The sequence below is a fragment of the Fulmarus glacialis genome, unplaced genomic scaffold (assembly GCF_000690835.1).
Source record: "Fulmarus glacialis isolate BGI_N327 unplaced genomic scaffold, ASM69083v1 scaffold19197, whole genome shotgun sequence".
Lineage (NCBI taxonomy): Eukaryota > Metazoa > Chordata > Aves > Procellariiformes > Procellariidae > Fulmarus > Fulmarus glacialis.
In genome coordinates, this window is record NW_009225311.1 from 409 (window position 1) to 28392 (window position 27984).

Here is a 27984-nt window from a genome sequence, read left to right on the forward strand (position 1 = left end):
GGCCACTTCAACTCCCGGCAGCTCTAAAATAAACTCCGTGTGCAGCACGGTTAGTCACAGGATGAACTGAAGCACAGCACCGTACATTTTGGGGAACAATGTTAAAAAAATGGTGTTTGGCAGTTTACCTTATTTTTCCTAGATTTTTTTTCCACATCACCCTGGGGAGACAGGATGGTTTTTTTCCTCAAAATTCCCAGTTAAGTCCCACACAGCTCCTACATCTTTTCCTGGGGCCTCTGCAGCACTCACCTGGTTTTATCCGAGATGTTCCGGCGTCTCAAAGGGAAGGGCCAGGCACAAACGGGGTCCGGGCAGCCGCAAGCAGAGGGGAAGCGGATGCGGAGCAGAAACAGGATTTACCAACCCAGTCCCCGTCCATCGACATCCTGCAGGACCACGCTCCGCCTCGCAGCCGGGCAGGAGATGCTGCTGGATCCCATCCTCCCGGCCACGGGAAGCCTCCAGCTCTGGGCTGGGAGCAGGCAGGCAGCTGAGCGGGCATCAGGGCTTCAGCCAGAGGAAGCCCCCAGGCCACCGTCCTCGCCCACGCAGCCGCCCCAAACTCCTGCCGATGGGGTGTCCCTGGGGAGGCCGCTCAGGGCAGAGCCGTGAGCGATCCCATTAAAAGCCAAATTGTCGTCCTCGTTTGCCAATGCCTCGCCCTTGGAGCAGCCTTTAGAATAGCTGAGCTGCTCACACCTCGGATGATTTCTCAGCATCTCTCTAGGAAAAGCTGTTTCTTTTAAAGCTGCCGGTGAGCGGGAGCGGAGCACCGGGCCGTCGCAGCCCGACCCGCCGGCAGGCAAGGCAGAGGACCCAAACAGACCGGCACGGGGGTCCCCAGGGCACGGGGTGCTCGTCTCCTCCTTGGCCCTCCGTACGCTCAGCAAAGGCAAATTTGGACTGAAGCTCACGCGGCAGAAGCAGGAACGAAGAACAACGTTGTTTTCTTGTCCTCTGCACAGATAAAGCAACAAAGAGAAACCAGGGCAAGAAATCGCCTTCCTGACTGCAGAGAGGGACTTCAGAAACTCAGAAGCGCAAACACATAAAGCTTCATTGTAAAGGAGACAGGACTAACGAGGACAGAAAGCCACGTCCCGCGCGCTGGCGAGGCTGGGAAAAAACAGCGCAAAGCTGCCGAGCTCTGCCGGGGAGCGGAGGATGCTGCCGGCAGCTCCCTGCGGAGCCTCCGGACTCTCCCAGCTGCGGCTCTTGCAGATGCTTTCTGCACCTCCCTGCAGGCTCTTCACACTAAATTCCAGTTTGTACCCAATTATTTCAGACAGGATTTTTAAATTCTCTTCTGTACGAATTGCTACTAACCCAATAGTAAATGGATAATTGAGTGAGAGTAATTAAGCAGTTAAATAGCATCGCACCAACCTCATCTGTACTGCTCACCACTCTGGAGCAGGGGACGGCTCCTCCCAGCAGTCAGTGGAGAGAGAAGAGGGAGATGGATGCGCATGTGCGCTCACACACACGCACATTCTTCCCTGGAATCATGCTCCCTGACTCGCCAAGTATTTGCCGCTCCAAATCCCTCCAGCGCATTTTTGAGACACTTCTCTTTTCATTTGTCCAACCCCGCCGGGACAGGCCAGCGCAATGACTCACCAGCACACATGGGCAGCAAGTTCGCCCACAGCAGCGTTCTTCACGAGGGACTGAAGCAAAAATAGAGAAGAAAAAAAAAGCCCAACCAAAAATAATCTGCAGTTTCTGAAGTTCTGTTCGTGACTTCCCGAGTAACCTGCCTGTCAGACAGCAAAACTGCTCCGTCACCCACACGAACAGCCCAAAGCAAAGCCTTCCTTTCGGAGCCTTCAGAGCAGGTTCTGTCCGCTTTGCACATACACAGCATGGACTTCAGGCGGACAGCTATTTAAAGACGTTTACCAGCTCAGCATCATTCGACAACTTCAGTACATGAAATACAAGTACCTCTTTCTGCATATGCGTTGCTCTTGAAGAAGCAAGGTCCCACAAGTCTGAGGGACTTCATGGGATCATCTCCCATGAAGGAACATGTTTCACAACAGCTACATGCAGGTACTTCCCTTGCTAAACCGTAAGTTCGGTTTATTTTGGTGCTTTACTTGTCAGTGGCCTGAAGACACAAGGATTTTTGTGGCAGCTATGGCACAGGTATGACTTGTAATATCCCCACCAGGTAGAACCACAGAGTCTCTCATTTTCCTCAGACATGTAGGAACACTTCTTTACTCCTCCTCTAGGACAATAATTCAGCCAAAGTCAATTACCCAAAGTTTGAAGGAGTGGCAGAGACAACGGTGGATTTTAAAAAACAGTCTTGTAAATAAATTTCAAGTGGCTAGGCGAAAAATGAAAGCTCAAAGCAAAGTCAATCATGATCCAGACTGCGACCCACTGTTAAGAGCACGCCAGGCAGAGACCCAGACTTAGCAGTGAGCAACGTTCAAGAGCAGATTATGAAGTTCAGCCACGCTGCTGAGTGCTCCACAGGCTCTGACCTACAGACTGGAACAAACTAGGCAAAAACAACCCAAAATAAACAAGCCTCCTCGGTCACCAAGGTGAAACAGCAAGGGACAGTGACCTCCCTGGCTGACCGCGGTAACTACAGGCACGCTAACGCAGAGCTGGGATAGGCTTTGCTCCCCTTAATGGCCCCGGCGTTATCTTCCTGAGACTACCAGGGGACTGCAGAGGCCACAGGAAAAAGGAGCATAATAATCCACAGGATCACCGCAATCTTTACCATGAGGGTCACTGCTTCGGGGCAGCATGGAGCATATGTAGCATGTGAAATTTCACCTGCTGAGAGCTCTGTAAAGCGGCATCAGAGAGAGATCTCTGCAATGAATCCCCTCCTAGTCTCTTTTGTGAACCAGAGTTAACAAAACACAATAAATCACAACAAACACAATCCGCTGGTGGTAACTATACAGTAAGAACATTTATTTCATGTCGACACTTGTAAAAGAAGTCTCTTCCAAGGCAGATGATTTGATATACAAATCAAAGCCACCATACGTTTTTCTTTTAGTCTCTATACTGAGCTCAAATTTATACAACGTGAATGCTTGTTCTGAAACAAAATTACAAATTAAATCATAACAAAATACACAAAATTGACTGGACCCTAAGTTTAGTTCACTGAAAGAATTCTTCTTTCCTCCGATCACCTTGACGCTCTCCCCCATCGTTATGCTCCCCCTTCTGCTTGGCCATGAATTTCTGTAGAAATAAGGGTAGCCAGTGAAAAGATACCGCTATGTTATTCCTCAGCCCACGACAAGATCATGCTCTAAAAACAGTGCAGGTTTCATAAACGCATTGGCCAAAAGTCAACCTACTCCTTATACTGGTAATGTGTGATCTGTACCAAAAAACACTCAGAAGTTTTGCTCACAAACTGACACACACACAGTGAATTTCTGTAGAAATAAGGGTAGCCAGTGAAAAGATACCGCTATGTTATTCCTCAGCCCACGACAAGATCATGCTCTAAAAACAGTGCAGGTTTCATAAACGCATTGGCCAAAAGTCAACCTACTCCTTATACTGGTAATGTGTGATCTGTACCAAAAAACACTCAGAAGTTTTGCTCACAAACTGACACACACACAGAGTCACCAAGTGGTGAAGCTCCCGAGTGGAATTTTTACAGGGCACATGGCAAAATACTAAGTATCAGGAGTTCACATGATGACAGCGACCTGTGACTGGTCATGAAATCTAAAATAGTAATTCAATATTCACCACAGGCTGTGTATTCATTACGCCCACCTCACAAAAGTCTATGTCGATAGGTATCTTCCCAGTTTTCTACCCCTCACATCAGCAGGGGACGGGGCTGCCTCTTCCCCCAGCCGGTAGATGCTGGGTCCCTGCCGGCCGGGTGCACTGGGCAAGGGGTACTGCTGGGGGGGTGGGGGGGGCGGGGGGGTGACCCCTCTGGCTGCCAAACTGACCTTTTGGTCATTTTGTATCTGCGAGATATTTTAGCCAGTCTGCAGCTTCGGCAAATCAGGAAATCTGACAAAACCGTGCCTTCATGCCTTCGGACACATCACTGCATAGTTTTTAAAAATCACTTCTTAAAAATGAAAGGAAGACAATAGCTATTCCCACGCCTTCCTAGGTAAGGAAGGCTTTACGTAGGCAACGAGCTCGCATAATTTAACACTATCTGTCCGAGTTTAAAACTAAAACCCCTTGAAGTATTAACATGAGCTCCCTATGCCACGAGGAAACTATTAGCACTCGTTAAAGCAAACATTTTTAGAACGATATTCTTTTCACCCCTGTGTGTTTTAAGAAGCTTCAGCATTACCTCCATGTTTTGCTGATGAAGTGGTGTCTTGCAGTGGTTTTTCACAGACATTTCATCTGCGTAGAACAGCGAGCAGATCTGACAGAAAAAGCCTGCCTTTGGAACTAGGTAATCCAAATCTGAAGAGACAGCACACATTAACATGAACAAAACACAGCTTTAAAAAAAAATTAAAAATCAGATTCCTTTCGCCAAATCTGTAGAATTTGTTATTACTGGAAGGAAATTAGTTACATTTGTTCAGTGTTCAAAAAATTAGGCTTCTAATCCAAGCTGGTCACCCACCCTACTTCCAATAAACAGAGAACAACGCATACTTTTCTGTGAATAGGATGACTGACCTTCTGGATCCGAAGCTCACTGCAACTACCTCAGCGTCTTTTGGCCTTAAAGTATTTTATATACAACTCATTTGCCAAGTTTAACCTCTGTCCTGCAGTATGTTACGCAAGCATTTTCTATCACAGAGATTGTTACACAAGCCATCAGGCAAGGATCCGTATTTTCCTAGGAACTTCTTTTACAGTGCAAGTGTTATCAGTAGTTTTATATGAAAGTATTTTAGATGAGGATCTTGGAATATATACACGCACACATTTTTAAAACCATGTAAGCCGTTCCCTCATTTCTATACATTGAGAGAAAGTTGGTAATAAAACTCCTAACAGGATTACAACAGTAGGTAGATATTACACTGCACTGTGCTAATTATAAGTAAATTAGCCTATATTTGTAAACTAAAATTTTGGAAAAAAAGAACTTTCAACTTTGCTGCTGCTATTAAGCCAACAGCAGAAACTTGTTAAACATGCATTTGTAGGAGCCAAGATAAAAACACAAATTACGGGCCATGACTTCCAAGTTAAATGTGGTAATGACGCAAAGGAGGCATTTTCAAACGGGCAAGAAAGATGTCTTCCAGCAAGAAAAGTACAGAGCACTTGGGGTAGGCTTTTTTGTCTTTACCTTTTGCAGTACTCTGCGTCTTCGATGCATCTGAAGAAGCCATTTTCCTCCGCTTAGACTCTGGTTCTTTATCGCCTGATCCCAGCTGATCTACTGGAGGCCATAAATGCACGTTAAACAAAGGTACCCGCTCATTTAAAGGTTTTCTGTATCTAGCTGTAATGGCTCGTGACTGCTTGAAACAAAAACACCATCTGTATGGTCCTTGCTGTTTTCTACACTATCCGGTTTGGTCTTTCCATAGAGCATTTCTCAGGAACTCCTGACATCAATCCCGCGGGCAAGACTTCCAAATCCAGCCCTGGTGCCGCGGTGAAATGACTCCAAAAGTGCTCTTGACTACATGGCACTCGTCACGGAAGGACACCGCTGCTCTCCGCTGCCTTCCTCTACAGCTCTTATCAGCAGCTTCAAACCAACGTTGTGATTATGATCACAAAAAACTCAACTTCTTTATAATACAAGCTACCAAGCTTTCTTGAACTGATCTAGCTCGAGATCTAACAGCAGTATTTCAGCTTCATTACAGAACCAGCCAAAGCCTACGGAATATGTTATTGGATTAACCAGCTCTAAGGAAAGATCAAAATCAGTATTTTAAGATTTTTCTGGAGACAAGGAGTTTGACAGAGTCTCTTCTATTACAAGATAAACAAGGTGTTTGGTTTTTAGACTATCAAAGCAGTCCAACTGGCAGGTGAAGAGTCACACATCAAAAATACCTGTTTTCTTTCTAATTCTATGTTCAAATAATCTAGATACCAGCATGTCCTAAACAAGGCTAACGCAATAGATCCTTTCCCTTAATAACAAAAACCAGGAAGCTGTCAAAGGAACGCAACAGACGGCATCGCTCTTGCATCCCCTAGACGTTTGAGCAGATTGTGAGTATCTCACCGCACCATGAACACACGAAGTTTCAGATTTGCCACGTGGCTCTTCGCGAGCTGGCAGTTAGACCGTCATCCTTTGAACTGTTGGCCTGAGGTAATCAATAAACTGTTTCCTAGTTTGCTGCTGGAATCAGATTTTAAGACTGGAGTAATACGGTTTTACTTGCTTTAACCTCTCCTTCTCAGTTTTCTTGTTCCACTTCTCAAACTCAGGAGGAACTAGTCCTTTCCTAAGCCTACTTCTTTTGCCTGAGGTTTTTACTATACAGAGAGGAACTAAAATCACTTATTTACTGTCTATCAAATACATTTATTATAATTTGTCACTACCAGTTAGATTAGAAATCAACTCAAGGGCTTGGATATCTTAAGAGGTCTTTTTACAGCTAACTTGCTAACAGAACATAGAAAATATTTTGCATTTTCAGTAAATGCTTTTGTTAATCATGGGGAAGCTTCTGTTCTACAACATTAACAAGATTAAAACAATATATAACATTTAAATATTTTTGGGTGTGTATAGAGTCACAACTAATCCCCTTCCTAATGTTTATAGAAACTGAAGTTTAAATACTCTGTCTTAGGCAAGGTATCTGCTGCTTCTGCAGCTCCTCCAGATCTGCACTACTCAGGTTGCCTCTGCTCCACGATGAGTGTGAGATGAGAGAAAAGCTTTTCCAAAACACTACAACAAAAGGTGCTGCGTCAGTGCTCAGCTACATCAGCAGAGACTGAAAGAAAACTTGAGACTAGTGGACTGCATCACACAGAGCCTTCACCTACGCTTTGTCCAAAACTCTTCTTGTGTGTTGGTTATATATAGTCTCCCTACTTGGCTCTGCGTTAGCCTGTCTTAACCCTTCACTAATTCCATGCTACAGATGTTCTTCTACATTTTTCCCTCTAGATCCAGCTTGGAAGCTGTTACATCTTTGTATCTGTGTGTCTATTTCACTTGACTCACCATAATGAAGTTTGGCCCTGTAATTACAGGCTATAAATCATCTGTGTTGGGTAGTTTACCAGGCCTTGCATTAAAAGCGGTATTTTCCCCACTTTTAGCCATCATAAACACCAAATGAAAACTTCAAATCAATATGCAGCTTAATTTTACATCAAAAGAAAGATGCATTGTAAAATGCATTAATAAAATAACCTACCTTCAGGCCGTTGTTCACGCTCAGTCTCCCATTTTACCCCAGCATCTCTTTCATTAACTTTGTCAAAGATTTGGGGTTTTTCAGTTTCCTCTATTTGCTAAAAGGATCTCTTTATGCATGGCACTGATTACAAGCATCTTATTTTCTATTTCCCCCTCCAGAAACTATGAAAGGTTCCTCACCTTTTGACTTTGAGATTACAGTAATTTCTTCTTCTGGACTCATATCTCCTAGAATTTCCATTTCTTCTGGTCCTGCAACAGCAACAATATCTTCATCATCATCCTCCTCATTCAGATTTTTCCCTGGGAAAGTATTTTCTTCTTCCTCATCCTCCTCTCCAACTTCATCTACTGTAACAAAGTTCAGTTCCTCTTTTAGACAATCAAAATCATCCAGAAAATCATCTTCATCTTCGTTAACTTCATCCAAAGTTACTAGAGGGTTATCTTCATTGTCCTCTTGTATTTCATCTACCGTCACTAAAGCACTGGGATCATCAGGCACCTGGGAGGAAGCACAGTCTCCAGTATCCTCAGCAGTCGCTTTATCATCCTCCTTCTGCTTCAGCACATCCTCAATATTCAAGTCTGCAGGCTCGTTCAGAGGCAGCTCTTCTACTTCGCCGATTTCGTCTACAGTTACCAAGGGTTCAGCTTTCAGATCCTGCTCCTCAAAAACTGACCTAGGGATGTCTTTATGAGAACTAAGGTCCTCCTGTTCGGATATCTCATCCAAAGTAACAAGCGACTGTGGATCCTTTACTGCTTCTGACATAAGTTCTTCCTCTTCCACCACTTCATCCACTACAACCAGACCCTGCGGGTCACTGAGCGCTTCTAAATTAGCAACTCCCATTAGCTGTGCAGTCACATCCTCCTCCTCACCGATTTCATCCAGAGTGACAAAAGAGAGTTCGCTTTCAGCAACGTGCGCTATGGAGCTTTTCCCTTTCCTTCTCTTAGAGCTAGGCTCAGAAGAGGAGTTGGTTTTAGCACCATCTTTTCTCTTTCCCCTCAGTGGATTTCGCCGTGTTTGAACGGGAGACTCGATTTCCTCTACAACCTCATCCACAGTAACAAATTCATCCAGGTTAAATGGAAACAGCTCTTCTTCCTAGGAAGTGTAAAAATGTGAACATAACAAAGTTTAACATTCACCCAGTGACACAAGCACCTCCATCCACAGGGTGCCCAATGAAAAATATCTACACACTGAACATGGCTGAAGGGGAAAAAAAAAATGCAACTTGCCTTAAGGGTAGAAAACAATTTTCAGGCCTTCAGTCTCATATGGAAGAGTTTTCATTATCAGCATTTGTGTTAAGTAAGCAGATTCAATTCAGAAACCGAAAGCATTTTTGAAACACAGCGGATGAATAGACAAAATCTGTATCTATTAGAAGAACTAGGCCAATGCCCTGAATACTTATGTATATTTTTGCACTCACTTGCAGGAAGACTAGTGAAAATCTGAATACCTCCAGATTATCCTTCAAAAACACTATTATCTTGTGTCATACCTCATTCTCTTCCCTAAGCGTATGCTGTTGGCCGCTGCTGCAAACAGGAGACTACATTAGATGTTTCGATCCAGTCATTCTGTGTCCTGATGACTACTCACTGTTTTATCTTGCCTCTTTGGTTTCAATCTCCTAACAAACATCTCGGTTTCAGAGAGGTTCTCCGATGGCCCTAGGTTCCAGCCCAGGAAAGGGCTCCCAGTACTGGAACCTCCCCCTGTTTCTCTACAACCAACACGTACAAGAAGATAATTTTCTCCTTTCTGTTAAGGTCTGACTAGCCCCACAGACGCTCTGGCAGACTTGCTGCTCCTCCTGTGCCAGCCACCTTTCCTTAGGGACCAGGGGGCAAGATCCAGCCTTCCAGAAAATGCCTTATAGTATTTTTATGTTCAAGATGACAGAGCCTGACCCTTTCTAATTCTCCTCAGTCAGTAGCATGCTCTTACTGGAGCATGTCTTGCATCTAAAACTCCTCTTATTGCACAGTTTGACCATGCCAGCTTCCATCAGGGCTCACACAATTTGTTCTAGGACCACTGGAAAGAATTAGCAGCAATTTAATGCCATATGTAGCTGAGAAGATCTGGAGGAGGATGTATGGATAAATGTTGAATTTAATAAAAGAGTGAATTAACTCAAATTACTTTTAGGTTATTTGAATAGACAGCAGTCATGTTTTTGGAACAGAGCATTATACTTTGTTCACTGTAAAATAGGTACGCTTTTATAATCAGGATGGTAGCATAAGGTGGATAAGATGGGTACTTAAGTCAATTAATAAATTAATTTTAGACATTAAAACACATCCAAATACCCATTGCACCCCAAATTATGTATTCAATTTCTTCAATGAACAATTTTGAATTTTTTTTATTTTTGCAAAATATTCCATCCTACCATCAAATACTGGTCGGTATCTAACACAAGAAGAGTGAAAAAACCCTTGTCAAAGCAGAACTTAAGGCCAAGGCAAGATGAACTTTCCTCTGTACAGAGCAAGACTGCAGCTAAGAAATACTAAAAACAATCCTCCAGCAGAAAAATGAATCTGAAATTCAAAGGCTACATGCCTTTTCTTCCCTTTCTTTTTTAAAAAGCTAACAAATACTAGGAATAATGTGTGCCTCCACCTACATTCTGATGCAGAGACTTGAGGAATACTTAATGCAAGGTGGGCACAGTGAAGAAAAAGAAAGAAAGATTTCAACTGAAATCAAACGTTACTGTGTTCTTTCTCCATGAAAAGGAGAACACAGATCTTGGTTCTCATCAGCTGTGTAACAGTGAAGAATAAAGGTGTAAGAAGTAATAGACATTACAAAACCTTTTTCAAGAGGTGCAGAATTTCCTCTTGGGGATTAACAAACACATCTGGAACATCATAAACGAAAGCGTTCTCTATCACCATCAACCTCACAAACACACTGTGCTGGTGATGCAGTAAGTTTATGTGGATAAAGATTTATAAAAGCATTCAGTTCTCCAACTTTATCTCAGAAATCCCTTTTCCATAGGGACCCACTACTTACCTGGTAGATCTTTGATTTGATGCTGTAACCCTACTTCTACAAACTCATCAATATGGATTTTTATTACCTTCTTTCTGTTTTTCTTCCCCAAAGCCCAAGCTATCTAAGAGAGAGAGAGGGTATCTCTTTTAACCTTCCTGTAAAAATGCAGACTGAGCAGTTGAGCCTACAGGCTCCCAAGCTCTTCTTCAAACCATCACCTCACCAAAAATGTACAGTAATCATTGCTTTGCAAAACAACCCACTGGAAATACCTTTGCATGGAGGAGGTACCATGGATAGAGATGTTCTGACTACCTCCTGTTGTACAGTTGTACAAAATCATTTATAAAGAGCTAGAAGACTTCAGCCTGCCTTCCTCTTCTCACAAGTCTGATGATGAATAAAGATATTGTGCAGGCAACTGGGGATCCAATGAATTGATTCTCTCTTTCTCAAATAAATGATATCCGGAGACCAAAAAATACCTCCTCTTAACACTCGCTTCCTGAATTAACTTTCTCTTCCAAATTATTGTCTTTACAGCTTTATGCCCGTAGTCTGTAACAACTAGTAATACAAAAAATTCCCTAGGGAAGGTAATTAAAGATTCTTAGTACACACACGCTTTCAAGACAATCTGACTTTAAGTTTATTTACAGTTACATCCTTACCTCCTTTTGTTTTGCACTACTGCTAGTGCCACTTTTTGAAGTTTTAGTATTGCCACCAACAGGAGCCTGCAAAATTAAGACAAAAGTTCACATGGAATCAGTTAAGCCAACTAACCTGTCCACAAGAGAAAAAATAATTTTAAAAATCAGCTATTTTTTCCCTTAATGAACTTTTTTAAGTTGTCCAGACTGCTGCTTCTGATCACATGCTTGGCAAATACAGAACTAAGCCCAACCGTCAGTGGAAGAGTCCAGGCATACAGTCTCTAGCAACAAGTCACAGGTAATAGCTTGCTTAGTAGCCTCTTTTCAGTAACCAGTGTCTGTGCAGGACTTGACAAAGCAAGTATCAGCTCACAAAAGGACAGAAAGCTTATTAATTCCCATTCAGAACTAATCCAAGAACATAAAGTTATAACACTCAATAAAGACTCGCTTCAAAAATACCTTCCTGCAATTTTTTCCAAGTAGCATTTTCAAACCAGTTACATACTTGCGTTGCACACACTGTATCTAAAAGCAACTGGTTGCCCGCCATCTCGCTATTCCAACTTGTCTGTTGGCCCAAACCAGCTGAGTGATTTATGGAAAAGGGAAGGGGAACATAATCTCATGGTCCCATACTCAACATCTGAGAGAAGCATGGAGTTAGTTACTGATCAGGCACACTGAACCAGCCTTCCTGCCCTTCTCACCTTATTGCTGCTGTTGTCTTTCTTCATGCTGGATGATCTACTCTCTCCCTCTTGAGACTGTTTTGAACTAGCCCTAGATTCCACTCGCGAGTCCTTCTCTTGCTGAGATGAATTCCTCCCATTGCCTCCCTTTCCATCAACAACAGAACTTCTGCTCACTTTACATTTGCCGCTGCCATCTCCCAAGCTTGATCGGCTGCTACCAGGTTGTGCATGACCCTCTTCTTTTGATGCGATTTTCTTCTCCACCGCTGGTTGGCCTCGGGTCTCAGGCTTCAAGGGAGCTTTCTGCTCCCCTCCTTTACAGAGGCAAGGCTCATTTCTCCGTACTGGAACCCTTGACTTTGATATATCCGGAAGAGACACCACTGCCCTTAAAATCATTTTACCAACAGAGGAAGATTCCTTGACAGAGAGAGAGGAGTTTAACAGAACTGCTTTGCGGGTTTCATCAGTTTTTGCTGGTCCTGTTCCTTTATTTTGATGGGCTTTGATTAAACTTCCCTCATTGTTCTCACTGACAGCATTTGCAGCATTTTCCATAGCAGCCCCAACCTTGGTCACAGATTTTTCAAGTTTCTTCTCTGCCTCTGCCCCAGTCTTGACCAAAAGCTTTTCAGGGTTCTCCACAGCTCTTCCAGCTTTGAGCACAGACTCTTCTAGTTTCATCTCTCTGTCTGCTCCAGCTACACCCAGTTTCTTCTCCATGGCCGCCCCAGTTTTAAGTACAGGCTTCTTCTCTGTTATTGGAGTTATGAACATTTTATATTCAGCATCAGAAACACTATTTTTTTCAGGAGCATCCAACTTGTTCGTTGTTTGTGTGACAACAGATGACACCATCTCCACTGAGGCTGCATCAGAATCAGGGGGCACCGCTTCAGGGATAGCCCCTGTCGTATACCCTGCTACCGGCTTCACAGCACCACCTGATGGCACATCTTCAGCCTTGCCCACATCGGACAATTCTTCTGGTCGTTCAACGGCAGGAGCAGACAACTCTGCATCTTTCTCTTTAATTTCCTTCTTGGAAGCAGATACAGCAGCAGATTCAAACAACTCTGGTTCAGTGTTATCTTTAACTGCTTCTTCCTTCTCCACACTGGAAGGCGGCATCTCTTCTGACTTCACTTCAGATGATCCACTAGCAGCGGATTTGATAGATGCCACAGTAGCTTCAACTCCAGCGCCCACTTTCTCCACAGATGTTTCTGCCAGTCTCAGAGCAGACTCCCTTACTGCTCTTTCAAGATTGGACTCTATCTGTACTGCTGACATCTTGTCTTTGACATTAGAGATGGAAACGGGTCCTTTCTTTGCCACACTAGGCTCTACTGGAGGATTAGCAGCTGCTGTTTGCACCACTCCTGATCCCTCTGGATATTTTTTCAAGCCAGAGCTAAATGCATTTAAAAAAAACAGAAGAAATCAAACTATGTTGAGAATTCTACAGTAACCAGTAACCTCTTGATGCCAATGGTGGGGGATTTCCTGATGCATTAGTGCTTAGCATTTGGAAATCTACCCTATCAGTGTTAAAATGGTTAAAAACATCGAGGCGAATAGCTGATTAGTTTTATGCTTCTTTGTAATCCACCTCAGTACCACAAGCCTTTTACACTTCGAATTACATTACTTGTAGTCAGAGTACCTCAAGGTAGCACTCACTACAGATATGCCCTGTGACCTCGGTGCTGGCACGAACTCCTAAAATTTAGATCCCCTGATGCAAGGCAGACTGTGAAAGCGAAAATACATATATACAGCAAAAATAAAGCTTCAGTCTCCCTGTATAAAAGAATTACCAGAGTTTTGTTATGTTTGAAGACAGCAGACTCTGCAGTCACCAACCTAGAGAACTCTTCCAGTAGCTAGGAGTCTGAAGTTTGTTAATTTTTTTTGGTCCAGGTTTGGGGGGAGGGAGGGAGGCGTTGCTTTGGTTTTAAACTGCATTGACCTCGCACAATAGCAGGGAACACAATACATGCACAGAGGCTGCTTTTGGCCAGGCTCTGTTTTCACTGTATAATCCCACTGTCAGCTCCCAGGATAATAAAGCCCAAGATGACAATGCAGAGGGTAGCGCTTTTCAGAGAACTTCAGTTATAGGAAGTGCATTATTATTCTCTGAAAGAAAGAATCCTCCGGAGATGATCTTGGGAGACACTGAAATTAGAGATGTCTGTGCCTCTCTTCCCACAAAGCTCGAGAAAACGAGCATCCCAACACCTCGTGCATCTCTAGATGGAAAGGTGCCGAAATAGCAGTGCTGACAATCTCGCTAAGTGTCGAAACAAACACAAAAGCAAACACGCATAATTAATCAGTGGTTATGCACAATGGAGCAGCCTGTGCTATGGCTTCTCAGAACCTATGTATATAAATAAAGGGTGAACATTTGTGTAAACCTTCATGAAAATAAAAAAGAGCAGAGAAGCCTGCCATTTTGGTAATACTCCCAGCACGATGTCAGCAAGAAAACGGAAGGATAGGTCAAATGGAACTCAGCGCTGACAAAAATGTTAAGTCTTGAAGTGGCCAGATAAGACAAAGACACAATACATGGAGTCAACAGAAGTGTGAAAACAGGCAAACTCAGTTAACACCTGTGCTATGCAAGCACAACAAAAACACCAAGCTCGAAGGTTTCCTCCAGCCTGAGGGCACTGTCCTCCGCTGCTACAAAATGCGAGAGGAGAGAGAAGAAGGGATATGAATTCTGCTTCAAAATCTTTCGCAACACCAGTTTAAAACTGGCATAGATGTAACACGTCATGACTGTACATCAGATGAACACTTGCAGCACGATACGAGGGCACTCCTCCCCTAGCAAAGCAGCAGGCCTGCAGCATTTTGCAGCTTGGCAGGCAGGGCTCGCAGGAGCGATGGAGTGTGCGTGCTCCCAGCGCTGCCCCGCGAAATGCTGGGAATCTCCTTCAGAGCCCGAGCGGCTCAACTCACAGTAACTGAAGTCTTATGAAAGAAAAGCAACTTCACTCATTCCAACATGCCGCTCATCTCCAACAGGCTTCTTAGACTTGTCATCAATTTGAACTTGTTACTTGCAAATGTTTTGGGGTAAGTGTGCCCCATGAGTGGCTAAGCAGTCGGGGCTGATCTGCTTTTCATGCCACAGTATTGGTTTACCCAGTCACAACACAGAAGATATTTTTGACATCAATTAAACACTGTTCGTGTTCCAAAAGCAAAAAACATTTCAGTTAATTTTCTCTTCTATTTGAGCATCCTACAGACCACTGAGATTTATGTCTCACATGTCTGTGTAGCAAAACATTACCTGGATAAGTCAGAGCACAAGGCCAGAAGTGCAGCTCTGAAAGCCCAGGTTTGTCAGTGGTGCATATAAAACTTAAATACAAGCTCTAATGCCTTGCTAAACCGTACCCCACAGCCTCTGTTCATACATTTTTTGCAGGGAATGGAAAAATGTCAGTGAAAACTGGAACCATACACTAACTGCAAAGCTTACAGCGAGTAGCACACATGTATTATCCTCCACACAATTCAACTGAGGTATTAGTCTCTGAACCCTCAGGACTTTATGTCTCCTTTCATGCCAACACCCACTCTGTGCCTTCCACAAAGCCCTGATGGTCTCCAGAATACACTGATAGACTCAAACCGGACTGTGAAGCAGTGAAAGGAGAGCTCTCCAGAGGCAGTAATGCACAGAGATAAAGATGAGTGAGCCTGATGGAGCATCAAGGTGCTTGAAGTAATATTTAAAAGACCTGTTGGGCATTGGGAAAGAAATAGCACGCAGACCTACAAGACAGATTTCCTGCACAGAAGTTAGCATAAAGGGTGAAACCAACAATACCTGGTGCTCAGTTTCTGCATAGCATGTCCCTGCATTAGCTGCCATTCGCAGCCATTACTGCCCGAGTTCGCAAGGGAAAGGCTTGGAGAGCTCAGTCCTAGAAAGGTCAGCGCGGGCGCTGCGTCACAACGGAGACACAACCTGCTTCCTACGCGTCAGCTCAGGACTAAAAGGAGCAGTAGAATAGTCCTTGATTCTTAACCTGGCCAAGGAAAGTTTCAGCTATTTTAGCTGAGGAAAATAAATCCCAACAAAATGCATTAGCATCCTTGAAAAGAGCAGAGGCGTTCACGTAAGCACGTCAGTCACCTCAGCCGCAAGGTTAGACGAACTACCTACTCGGGCTGGACAACACCCCAGCTTCCAGAAGCATACAAAAAATGTTTTCAAGATCACCTCATCATCCCGGGCAACTGAGAGGGCAGTCCCTTCTGCTCCCCAGGTTCTGCTACTCCTTCCCTGCCCAGAAACACGTGACAAGGTCTTCCCATATATAACAATACTGAAGATATTTTCTGCTGCTTATAAAAGGTAACTCAAAAGAGTAACTGATCAGGTCACAAAAGCTTACGAGGAGAAGAGAGTTGCCTCAGACAAAGAGAATGTGCATAGCATTATAAAACAGTTATCCCGTCTGGTCACCAGCCACAGCAGGATGCTGGGCAGTAGCTGGGATTCATGTAAGAGTCACTTGTGTTGATTAATTACCACGCTAGCTAAAGCCCACCAGTCTGGAATCAAAAAGGTTACCTGCACGTCTGCCTATGTGTGAGTCAGAAACAGTTTACAAACTAAACGCTTGCAAAATTGACTAGGGCCTGAGTAGAAGTTTCATTAAGTTAGGAGTGCCTAACTTTACTTTAGAAAGAAACAGGTTTTGGAAATAAAGTAACAGTCCATGACAGTATAATGGCATTACTTGAAATTGAAGTTTAGGACCATTATTACATAGTTTTGGGGTTTTTTTTCATGATAAAACTTACCCAGAAATACGGATTTGAGTCACAGAAGGTGTTTTAAGTCATATTTGTTAACAAGAACTCTTATAATGATCTATCCATTTATTAAAAAAACATAATCAAGACTCTAAAACCAACAAATAGTTACTCCACAATTAAAAATTTTTACTACAAGCAGTGTCTGCAAAATAATTTTAAATGGAACATACCAAAACCACCATTTCCAATTTCTAGGTTCTGATGTTAATATAGCATCTAAACGTTTTTTTTAAATCAATTCAGGGACCTATACCACAGTGCGAAGTTAATGTTAATAAGTTAAACAAGGAAGTTTCAGTTTATTTTTAGCATTTGGAAACAGAAACAATAGAGCCAGGTGCTCTCACAGAGGAAAGCGCTGTAGGACGAAATAAAGCAATCACTTCGAGGTTAAATACAACAAAAAATTGTCTTACCAACATGTATTTCCAAACATACTTTCCAGGACCTGTGGTAAAATCCTGGCTGTAATTAGTAAAACAATAACAACTCAACAAACCACACAGAAAACAAGATTTCACCCCATTTGTCCATGTTCTTCGAAATCCCCGGATTTCAAAGAAATCACAAACATTACAGCTCCGCAGCAGTACACTACACGTCCTGCACACACAGAACACACAAAAGCTTGAAAGAAATAACATCAGGTAACAGTTGACGGATCTCACAGCGGGCCTTTTCATCAAGCCTAGTTAGAGAGATGGCTCAGCAATCTGCTCAATCTTGGATATGCATTCCATGAACAATATAGGTAAATTAAAAACTTCCTTAAATACTTGAAAGGCATACCTTCCTTTGCTTGGTTCCTCTTTCTTCACTTCTTTTTTCACAACTTCAGCCTGAAAGGCAAAAATCAGGGTTCAGTATCTATGACTTTCAGAAGCATCAGCACAGAATTTGCATAGCCCAGCTAATTAATAACTCCACGAACCCAAATTTAGGCACGTATCACCTCAAAGACCACAGGACAGTAAATTGTTCTAAAACTGCTCCCCACAGAACATGTATTTCATAAGATGACAAATAAAACTGCATGGCAGTATAAGAGATTTTACTAAAAGGTTGCTAGACGGAACATGTGGCACACCACTATCTGTTTTGTTCGTCTCATCTTCAGACCTGTCATGTTTTTGAGCAGAATTAGCTTTTAGTCTGTGATATATTTGGAGGAGAGGGATGTTCAACGCGTCTCTTCCCAGACACCACCTTCTTTCCTGTACTGTCGAGGATGCTAACGGCTGCAGAGCTCAGGGTGAATACAGTTAGCCTGACAGGTAAGTCTTACACAGAAAACAATGGCACACCTTTTCTAAAGACAAGTTATATTCCAAGTTAAGCAATTATCTACGGAAAACCCAAGGCCAGTTTCTATTGCTTAAAACCTGCTAATGTAGCATGCATTTCTTGTAGGATGACTACGCCTTTCTGCTTTCTGTTAGGTAGAATAAACTTGTAGAATACATGTGAAACGAAATAATGTCTTCTGGAAAAAAGACAACCACAAACCATTCAAGCTCTGCAGCTAACACAGTTAGTAGCGTAGGTCCAAGCAACCAAAAAAACCTTTAAAAACTCAGTGTTGAAATCTCTATCTCTTTTCCGAAGGCATTCTACAAACTAATTTGAAGACTATCACTATTAGGAAGAACATTAGATAAATTCAGTGCACTCAGAATTCACTTTAATCTTTTACTTATGCACATAATTCCAGAGCCTTCAGTTTTCCCTTTCTAAAAGCATTTATTCAAGAGATAAGTGCCAAAAGTAATTTGAACGTGTTATAATGAATTAAAAATAATTTTGTTGTTCCTTCAGACGACCTTCTGAACGAAAGGCTTCTAGAGAAAATAGCTTGTGGCAAATGGAGCTTCAAGCTTAATGTTCCTGTGGTACCTTGGCATATAATACAGATTCTGGCAACAGAACCGAGAAGATGGACAAGAGGTAACAGACTCAAAATGCCATGAAGAACAACAGATGGAAAAACTCAGTTTTCCCTCTTATCAGTGTGACCAGGCATTTTTCTCTCCACCTCAGCTAAAAATAAAACTTAGGAGTGTATCTCCAAAGTACAGATGTATTTCAACATTTGTGCAAAAGCTGTGACAGTCGCACTGAGAAAGACTGGAATGATACCAGTTGCAGCCATGTTCTATGATTCTGTATTCCAGCTGCACATCCTCCTTCACTGTTACAGCAGTTTCCCCATATTTTTGTTATTTCAGCAGTATTAAATTCAGACATTATCAGCAAAATTACAGAAACAAAACTATAATGTGATTAAGCGATCACTTACATTACTGCTGTTACTATGCCACTGGCATCAGTTACTGCTATCTGGCTGGCCAACCTCTCTAAATCAGACAAGCACTCTGTATCACCCAAAGTGAGCAGCTGGAAAGAAATATTATTTTGAAAACAGAATGTGAATGCCAGTCTTTGTTGGCATTGAACTCTGCTCTGATGAAACATTTATAGTGACAAAGGCACGTTATTCTGTTGCTACACAAGATATAGGGAACAGCTATAAAAAGCAGATTTGAATCACAAAGTGTTCCCACAATGCATCCTTGACAGACGTTCCTTAGCGTGAGCACTGTAATGAATGATATTTTGCTTATTTTTCAGTGCTAAGGGACCTTATTACCTACATTTTCTAGACTTGAGAAAAAGCTCATAAGCCTGAAGATTTGGCTATTTTCTTCAGCTACAAAGTTAGTCTAATAAAAGATATTACTCTTAAATGCATCTGACATCATCAAATACAATTATAATTTATGTTCTTTAAAGTGATCTGAAGTTCACTATATGAACTGAAATACAAAATAAAGTGGCTCGGAAGAAGAGCGTATTTTGTTCTATACAAAGAGTCAGCAATGAGGAGAATCATCCCTGCAATGGGGAACAGGAGAGAGAGAAAAACTCTTGGTACATCTAATCCAGGCTCTTGCATCTAGCAGAAGAGAAAAGAGCACACTACGCACCCGCGCTCACCCCATTTTAGCTATCAGCACTTCACCTGCAGTGGGTCCCCACCCTGCATCAGAGGTCTACACTAGCAGAAAGGCAAAATAACTGATTTTACACAGGTTAGGCTCTGCACGTGCACAGCAACTGTGAACCCAAATCACATACGGTTGTGTATCGCTATATGTCCTAAACCATCACAGATGCAACTCGACAACTATTGCAGGAGACCCCCACCAAAAATGTACACTTAAAATCTCTACTGACACAGTATGTCTTTAAAAACATGAATCCTAAACACCATACAGATTTCATAAATATGGATGTTTTTCAATAAAGCAGAAGAAATTGACAGTACAACAGAGAGCAAACTATGATCCAAGCCAATGATCAGTACACAACCTAGTCTCTAAAAAACAGCTGAAATTCATTGTGATGCCCAGTGCAAATAATACTGACAGCTTTGTCAGCACAGTAAGTAGAAGTACACGTCTGGATGACTTTTTTCCTCCCTGTTGAAGTAATGGACTGATGCCCTTGTTATCATTAGGCACCTGAAGTTAAACTGTCTCCTGTGACGAATAAAAGTGAAGGGGAAAAAACCTAAGATGCCCTGCCCCTCCAGGTACAGCCTCTTGTTTGAATGGTATCCCAAAGTCGTGCCACTGAAAAGGAACAGCAAACACAGGGAATGAGAGCTCCAAGAATGGAATTTACATGGATAATTACTTAAAAAAAAACCAAACCAAAACAAAAACCCCTATACACATTTTGGTCTCAATCTTGACACCACATCTGCATTTAAGTTCTCCACTTTGGAAGCCAGAACACTATTAGCATATGGCTAATGTTCACATTTCTTGCTTAATGCTCTTTATCTAGCCAATGCAACATGCACTAAGCTCCTTCCTCTCTGGTGTTCAGCTGCTGCAGCTTGCTTTCCTTCAGCAAATCACCAGAAGTAAACTGGGAGCTGCTCAATGCTGCAAGTAATTTCATGTGTAAGAGAGAAGATGGAAGCAGCTGTGGGCACACAGACCAATACTGACATAGCAACTGAGTCTGAAGAGGACTAAAGCACACGAACTGCTAAAGATAGAATCAAGCTAGATCAAAAAAGACTCTAAAGAAAAAAAAAAATTCTACTAATTTCAATTATCAATCCTTTTCTAACCAGTACTAAATGGTTGCTTTCCTCCTTTTCTCCTTTGTCTCTATCTTTCATTAAGAAATACTTTCATCGGTGGAGATGAAAGAGATTCTATATACGTTTGTAAAATGGAGAAAGATATAAAAGAAAGACAAACAGCAACACATACTTCCACACCTATGCCACATCCCAGAATGCAGACTAGTTGATCCAGTTCCCAGCTGTTGCACAGATCCACAACGACAGCAAATAGTGAAGGAAATACTGACATTGTCACCATTAGCTGCTCTTCATGGAAAGGTGGTTCAATTCCACAAAAATAACGTATTATTGAAAATAAGAAGTCTTACCTCAGCAGAGTCTCCATTGGGTGACAACGTACAGGTCAATGTATGCTCACCCATATTATACGGATATTGCTTCAGGAAGCTGTACATTGATCTGGCTGACTTGGGACTATCCAGCTGCAGAATTGCCTAAAAGAAAAAAAGCACAAGCTTCAAATAACTGTTACTTCATCTTATTTCTGTATTGCAGAACAAGTTTAATAAATTAAGTTGGTATAGCATGGTATATCTAGTATTCCTGAAGGGTTTCAACATCTTCATTTTAAATTAGCTATAAGCACCTTTTTTTTATTAAATCCTATGTTCTTGCACATGGAGAACAGTGGACTCTTCTTTCTGAGAGGCTGAAGGAAGAAATTTCTCCTGTTTGGAATTATCTTTAGAACTAAATAAAGAACTACATCTCAAAACAGTGGAGCCTGGAGCTTCTCTACCTACATGTGTCCAACCTTCCGGCTACAGAAAAATACTGTCTTTTTCTTAAAAACATCTTCACCTGTTTTATGGTTTATTAGCAGCTGGACACTTAAAATAACTCATAACAATGGGAGCACAACTGCATTTTCATCATTAAAATATACCTGTACATACAGTGACTTAAATCTAGTTCATAAAATAAAAATCCAATGTTAAGTGCAAAACCGGCAACGTTAAAAATTAAAATATCAAAATTGAAAAAATTGAAAATCAAGTCACTACATTTTGAAGTGTCCCAAAACAAGAAGTAATTTCAGCAATTCTGACATTTTCACTTCTCATATCAGAATAAATTTTCTCCCCAAGTTTCCTACAAAATGGGAACTTATTTCCCCCCCCCTTACACCTCTACTGTCAAAGTTTAATAATTTTTCCAGCCATTTGGGAAGCTTTACTTTCAGAGCTTACCAAACTGTTCTTGTATCGTTCAGGCTAGGTAACAGCCAAAAGTTTGGTTTGGTTGGTTGGTTTTTCTTCCTTCCCCACTGTCCCCAACAAATAAGACAAACTATTTTCTTGTTCAGGATGAGTGGGAGAGAGTCAGACTTTGATCTCTCATTAGCAGAACATTCTTGGTATTGGGAGATGAAAACACTACTTTTTTTTTTTCTTTTTTTTTTTTTTCCCCTAACATGGTACTTTGCACCACAGGAAGAAAAAAAGATTTACCTTGTTTTTATTCTTCAGTACAACATAATGATCTACTTTTCCAAATCGAAGTCCCACACAAACTGCTTCAAGTTCTCTGTATCCATCATCTGGCAAGTTCCCAAGATGCACAAAGTGATTATGTATAGTTTCAGTATTTACCTGAAGAAAAGTGATGAAAAAACTTGCTTTAACTTTGTAACACACTTTATTAGCAACTACTGAACTAGGCTAGAAAAGTCTCACAGAAAGTTTCTGTATCACTCAGATCTTACCGAAAAACAGCATTCACACACATCCAATGTTCACATTTTCAGATTCACACCAGATTTTCCAGTTTTCTGTGCAGTACATCAAAAGAACCTGCTATACTTCCCGGTGAAGAATAACAAACTTAAAAGGATCAAGTTGAGTGTTTTATTTTGAATTATCTTTTTTTTTTTTTTTTTAATCTAGTAAAAGTCTCTTTGAGAACACTGCAAAATATAGCTGAAGTTTAAATAAAGTTTGGTATTTTGAAAAGCAGACACTAACTAGTCAGATTATAAATTGGTCAAGGAATAGAAACCTACGTGAAAGACTCCAATCCTGGTTTTTAAGTTGGAGTTTGGTTTACTTGATCAGTTTGTAGTAACATCCTTGGTCAAAATCATTTCTTGTGTTTCGCAATTTTCAAATGGAGTTATCACCACCACCACCACAGGCTATCAAGGAGACCAGTAAGTCTTCTCACCAAGAAGGATTTTGGTGCAGAACGTATGAGTGGGCTAACAGCAAACGGAAAGCCACCATCAGCCACGTAGTGCCAGCAGAACCATAGACTGAACCCTGGCATCAAATATTTTGTGCAGTATTAAAGGGAAGGGCCCTGGGACACAAAGTCCAAAGGTACTAGTAGAATTCCAAAATCTTAAACAAGTCTTATCTTTAAATACTTGAAAGCTGTGTGTCTCTTAGAAACGCAACACTCACTCCCAACAAGGAAGAGATTTCCACCCCCCTCCAGGCCTGGTATGTTTTTCTTCCATTATTCATGACTTTACTAGGAGCAGAAAATAAATATTCCACCACAAGGAGATCAGAAGCATAAGGAGGGTATGGCAGCAGGGGTGTTGGCAGTAAGTGCTCAGATGCATCTGTTAGTGCCAAACAATGACCATAAGGAGAAAGCAGATATCCCCCAGACACATTTGCAACTGGAAACTCAAGCCTCTTGGGGTTTCTTGGAAAGTGATTTATTGTTGGCAGGGCTCTCTGCAATACGCTTTTTAAACAAATACAATTACCTTCAGACACCGCTGTTCTTAAAGTCACTCTTGTGAAGTTATTGTGCCAACTGTTTAAGCCCAGAGACACATTCAGACCCAGTGACTGAACCCCTATCAAGAATATCCTGAAAATGTTTTTCACAGAAGCAAGACCTAAAAGCTAACCTCTGCCTACCTAAAACTGCAAAAAATCCTTTGTACGTCAACTGCCAGCTTGCACTGTGTGCAGTGAAGAAACAGGAGGGATAATAAGGGAGACACACTGAACAAAGCACAGAGGTAGTTTTGACAGTTAAATGAAAGTATCTGTCTATAAAACACGCTGGGAAAACGGGTGGCATTATATACAGGCAAACACTACATATTCTCCAAGCTATAGTGGTGAGCAGCTTGTTGTTAGAACATGAAAAAAAAGTAACAGAAGGAGAGGGTCTCAAAGGACTCCTATTAAATGTTTAATTCCTTGCACTTCACGCATCATGGAGCTAAACTGAGTGAACATTTACTCATTCTATTCCCTGCTCATTCGCCCATGAAAACATATATGAACATTTAATTCAAGAGAAAGCTTAGATAACAATTCAGTTAGCTAATATTTCAGTAAGAAGGATACTAATTCCAATTTAAAGTAATGTATTTTGATAGCATGTGGAGGAAAAGTTAAATTGCTAGCACCTTACCTTAGGGTCAGAATCTTTAATTATAGCAGTAAATATTGCTTCCTTTTAAAAAAAAAAAAAAGAAGACATTATAAGATTTGAACTGTAAAATATAGCTTCACTAGCAGCAACTAACAGGGAGTCACTGACGCACAACAACTTTTTGGTTTCTGCTTTATTAATAAAATCAACAGCATCAGCACTTCTGACATCTACATTATTCTTTTATGAGAAGACCAGGACCCAAAAAGATATTTAACAGAATCAATCCTCAATAGGACACACCATCAGAATGTATAAAACAGGCAGTGTATAAAAGTCAGCTTAAATACAAACTCCTGCTCTGTATTGAAATATTATTACATATCCTAGAATTTCAATATATTCTATTACTTACTTCATCTTTTATAGTCTTACACTGAGGTACCATGTTGATGCAGAGCTGATTTCCATCCAGTGACATTGGAAAGCAGGTGTAAAATTTAACCATGGAATCTGCAGATTTTCTATTTATTTCAAGATATGCCTTTTAAAATAAAGAAAACAATTTTTTTTTTTAAATTGTAATTTATCAAAAGCATCTCACATCAGTGCTTGCCGCACTCTACTATCACATTTGCATTTGTTAAAAACACATTTGCTGCTTCTCTAGGTAGAAACATTACTAAATATCAATTAGAATACCTTTTTATGAGATGATAAAATTAGCACATCCCTCAGTCCTCCAAATGGCTTTGCTAGGTTGGAAACTTCCTCAACAGAATATCCTTTCTCAGGCAAGTTTGAAATAAGAACCACACATACATCATCAAGTTCCTGTAACCAAATGAAAGTAAGTATCACTGATATTTCTTCAACTCTAAATCAAAGCTGCTATATTACTGAAGGGAGCATTTATTTTTACTATGTAAAACCACCATTAAACTGAATGAAGCATTTGCTTAAAAGCATGTTATAATGCTTGTAATTAAGTCAAAACCAAAGACCACTTAAGCCTTTTTAGGATTTAGTAGCAAAGCATATTAAACAATTTTTTTAACCCTTTTCTTTAATTATGTCATGTAATCACCTTAATTACTGCTTAATTGTGGATGTATCTACATCTAAGCTAATTCTGCACAAACCTTAGGTTGTCTCATGCTACATCATCAAAAATTCAAACCAAACCAAAACCTCCTATAATTATGTCACTACTTTATATCCATGACATGCCCACACATCAAATACTGCAGGACTGTATGTGCAAATCTAAAGAGAAGACACTCACAGTAGGGCAATATAGATGGTCAGAGCATAAAGAAGCTTTGGTGTAACTAACAAACTCAGAGGAAAAAATAAAAAGCCAAAGAGTGAAATGGTAGATGTCTAGCAAATCACAAACAACAAGGAGAAAATAAACTATTCACTATTTCTCACAAGAAATTAACAGGCAGGGGATTTCAATCAGAAGTTTTCAGACAGCACACCAACACTTGGAAATGGCACCAAGTCTGTACTTAAAACTTCCAGAGATTCAAGCACCTTTAGACTGACCTTGCTAGCTGGTTCTGTTGGCTCCTCACTCTTTGTAGTCACTATCGTTGCTTCTAAAAAAAAAGGGGTGGGGTAGTTTAGTAGTTCCACAGAGTTCTTTAAATACTGCAGAGCTTTAAGAACTTCTTGCATTACATTTTATCACCACTGTCATCGTGAAAAATAAAATATTCCTTTATTTAACTTACAGCAACAAATGACATTGCTGAGACACATATAGTGTTATATAAAAGACTTCCAGAAAGAACCGCTTTAAGTAGGCATAAAAAACATAATTAAAATCCCTTAATTAACATGCAAACACTTTGCTGACATTAAGGCCTTATCAGCTGAATAATCACAACCACAAGACTTTCTTGTGGGCACACTTGGGACTATGTAGGTGCCTGTGTCCACACAATCTTTCTTTTTTCTTCTTTTTCCTGGGAAAAGTCCACAGTGATATCCGAGAGGCTCAGAAAAATAGAGCAGCAAACAGGAAAACAGCAATCATACAGGATAGGCAAGCGCAGGTAAAGGAGAATCACTTTTACTGTCAAATGTTTATATCTATCAGGTTCAGCAACTACAACCTTGCCGTACCTCTACTATCATATGCATAGTAACTGAGAATTAATATACACTTACGCTATGTTTAAAACAAAGTCTGTTATTAATCAGTCTGTTACTAATACAGCTGTATCAAGTCCATGGGGCCTGATGGGATTCATCCCAGAGTTCTGAAGCAGCTTGCGGATGTTATGGCAGGACCCCTCCCGATCATCTACCAAACGTCTTGGGAGTCTGGGGAGGTCCCTGTTGACTGGAAGCGAGCCAGTGTTATTCCAATCTACAAGAAGGGCGTGAGGGAAGACCCAAGGAACTACAGACCTGTGAGTCTAACCTCAGTTCCTGGAAAAATTATGGAGAAGATTATACTGCGTACTATTGAAAGGTATTTAAAGAATAATGCAATCATCAGGCACGTGGGTTCACAAAGGGAAAGTCCTGTTTAACCAATTGGATATCCTTCTAGGATAAGGTCACCCACCCAGGGGATGAAGGGAAGGCAGTGGATGTAGTTTTTCTGGATTTTAGTTACAAAATATGGGGAAAATAGCATCAATTGAACAAGCTCTAGCAGGCAATGTAAAGCATTGAGATTAAAAGAATTAGTGGTGGAGCTGTAAAGAGAACATACAGAAAGCCTGAATCCTTTGCTCTAATGAGCTGCAAATAAAAGTCCTCATGTCACTGAAAATGTCTAGTTAAAAATATTATGTCCGCTGAAAGAGGTGAATCTTGGGTGGTTTTAGCCACTTCAGTCATCACGATGAACTATTGTTTTATCTCTCAGTCAGTGAACCTATTTTAACAGATTTTCTTTTCTGATATCCTGTGTCATCTTAATTTCCTGGCCTCAAAAGCATTCTCATTTAGGTCACAATAGCAGACAGGTTTAGGACAGAAATGAGAAAATCCCTGTCAGTTTGCAATTTACCTTGATCAATTAAAGCTTCATTAAACTTATCCAAGTCCAACACCGCCACCTGAGGCATCTGTGCAAGTCTCTCTAAAAAATAAATACATTCAAGAAGACATTACAATGTTAAACTTCACGTAACTTACAACTAGCAAAGTAACTTAAAAATGACATTATCGTATCAGAATTACCTAGTAGAGGTGCAGGATTAGTCACTCCTTTGGATTGAGTCTCTACCGTCTTCACAGGTTCTGTAACTCTGATCCCTTCTGTAATGTTCTTTGGGTCCGACAGCTTAGTCTCCCCAACTTCCATTTCGGCTTCTGCTGAGATCTGAAGGTCTTCATCTATAGATTTTGCTGGTGGGTAACAGCAGAAAAAAAGCATTCTTCATTTCCATATATTAAACTAATCGATTTGCAAAAGAAGAATACTACACTATAATTTTTTTCTCCCAGACATTTGGAGGCCTCCTATCACATAAATTCCTGCTCCTCGTTACAAATGAACAGAAAATGTACATGCAGGAAAAGCTTTGCAAAACAAGTGTATACCTGTGGTCACGTGAAAGGGTCTGCTTCCCCAGACTCACCTCCCTTCCCTGGTTCTTTGCTATTCTAGATCTACAAAGAGCACTAATTATCACTGCCAAGTCACAAGGAGCAAGAAGGGTGTTTGACTACCTAAAAATCTACTTACATTGGCAAGCCCAGTAAAAGGTATAAAAACCTTGGACTCACTACCATAAATACCGGTTCTGGAAAGAGGATGGGAGAGTAGGGGCATGAAAAAGCACCTGCCTGTGTTTTCCAAGTAAAAAGTAAAAGTTCTCATTCATCTTACCCGCAGTATTTGAAGTTTTCTTGATTTTACTATCTCCTGTCAT

The 27984-nt window shown here is 41.1% G+C and overlaps 1 protein-coding gene across 1 annotated transcript; it reads right to left on the reverse strand.

Moving 5' to 3' along the window:
* Window positions 1-512: 512 nt before the first annotated feature.
* On the reverse strand, window positions 513-27984 carry LOC104080157 (zinc finger protein 638-like). Its single transcript, XM_009582454.1, has 20 exons — window positions 27942-27984; window positions 27290-27457; window positions 27117-27188; window positions 25637-25689; window positions 24788-24919; window positions 24501-24629; window positions 24125-24166; window positions 22198-22338; window positions 21055-21180; window positions 17377-17426; window positions 11749-13147; window positions 11054-11119; window positions 10401-10503; window positions 9769-9788; window positions 8209-8462; window positions 7529-8175; window positions 5294-5386; window positions 4328-4446; window positions 3149-3228; window positions 513-960 (listed from the first exon to the last, which is right to left on the reverse strand). Exons 1-20 carry the CDS (start codon window positions 27982-27984, stop codon window positions 513-515), a joined length of 4185 nt encoding a protein of 1394 aa, XP_009580749.1.

Coding starts and splice junctions, on each gene's coding strand:
- LOC104080157 (XM_009582454.1), bottom strand. CDS start 27,984: ATGACAGGAGATAGTAAAATCAAGAAAACTTCAAATACTGCGG. Junction 11,120..11,748: donor AAGACAACAGCAGCAATAAG/GTGAGAAGGGCA, acceptor TTAATTTTGCAG/GCTCCTGTTGGTGGCAATAC. Junction 5,387..7,528: donor TGTAATCTCAAAGTCAAAAG/GTGAGGAACCTT, acceptor TATGGCCTCCAG/TAGATCAGCTGGGATCAGGC.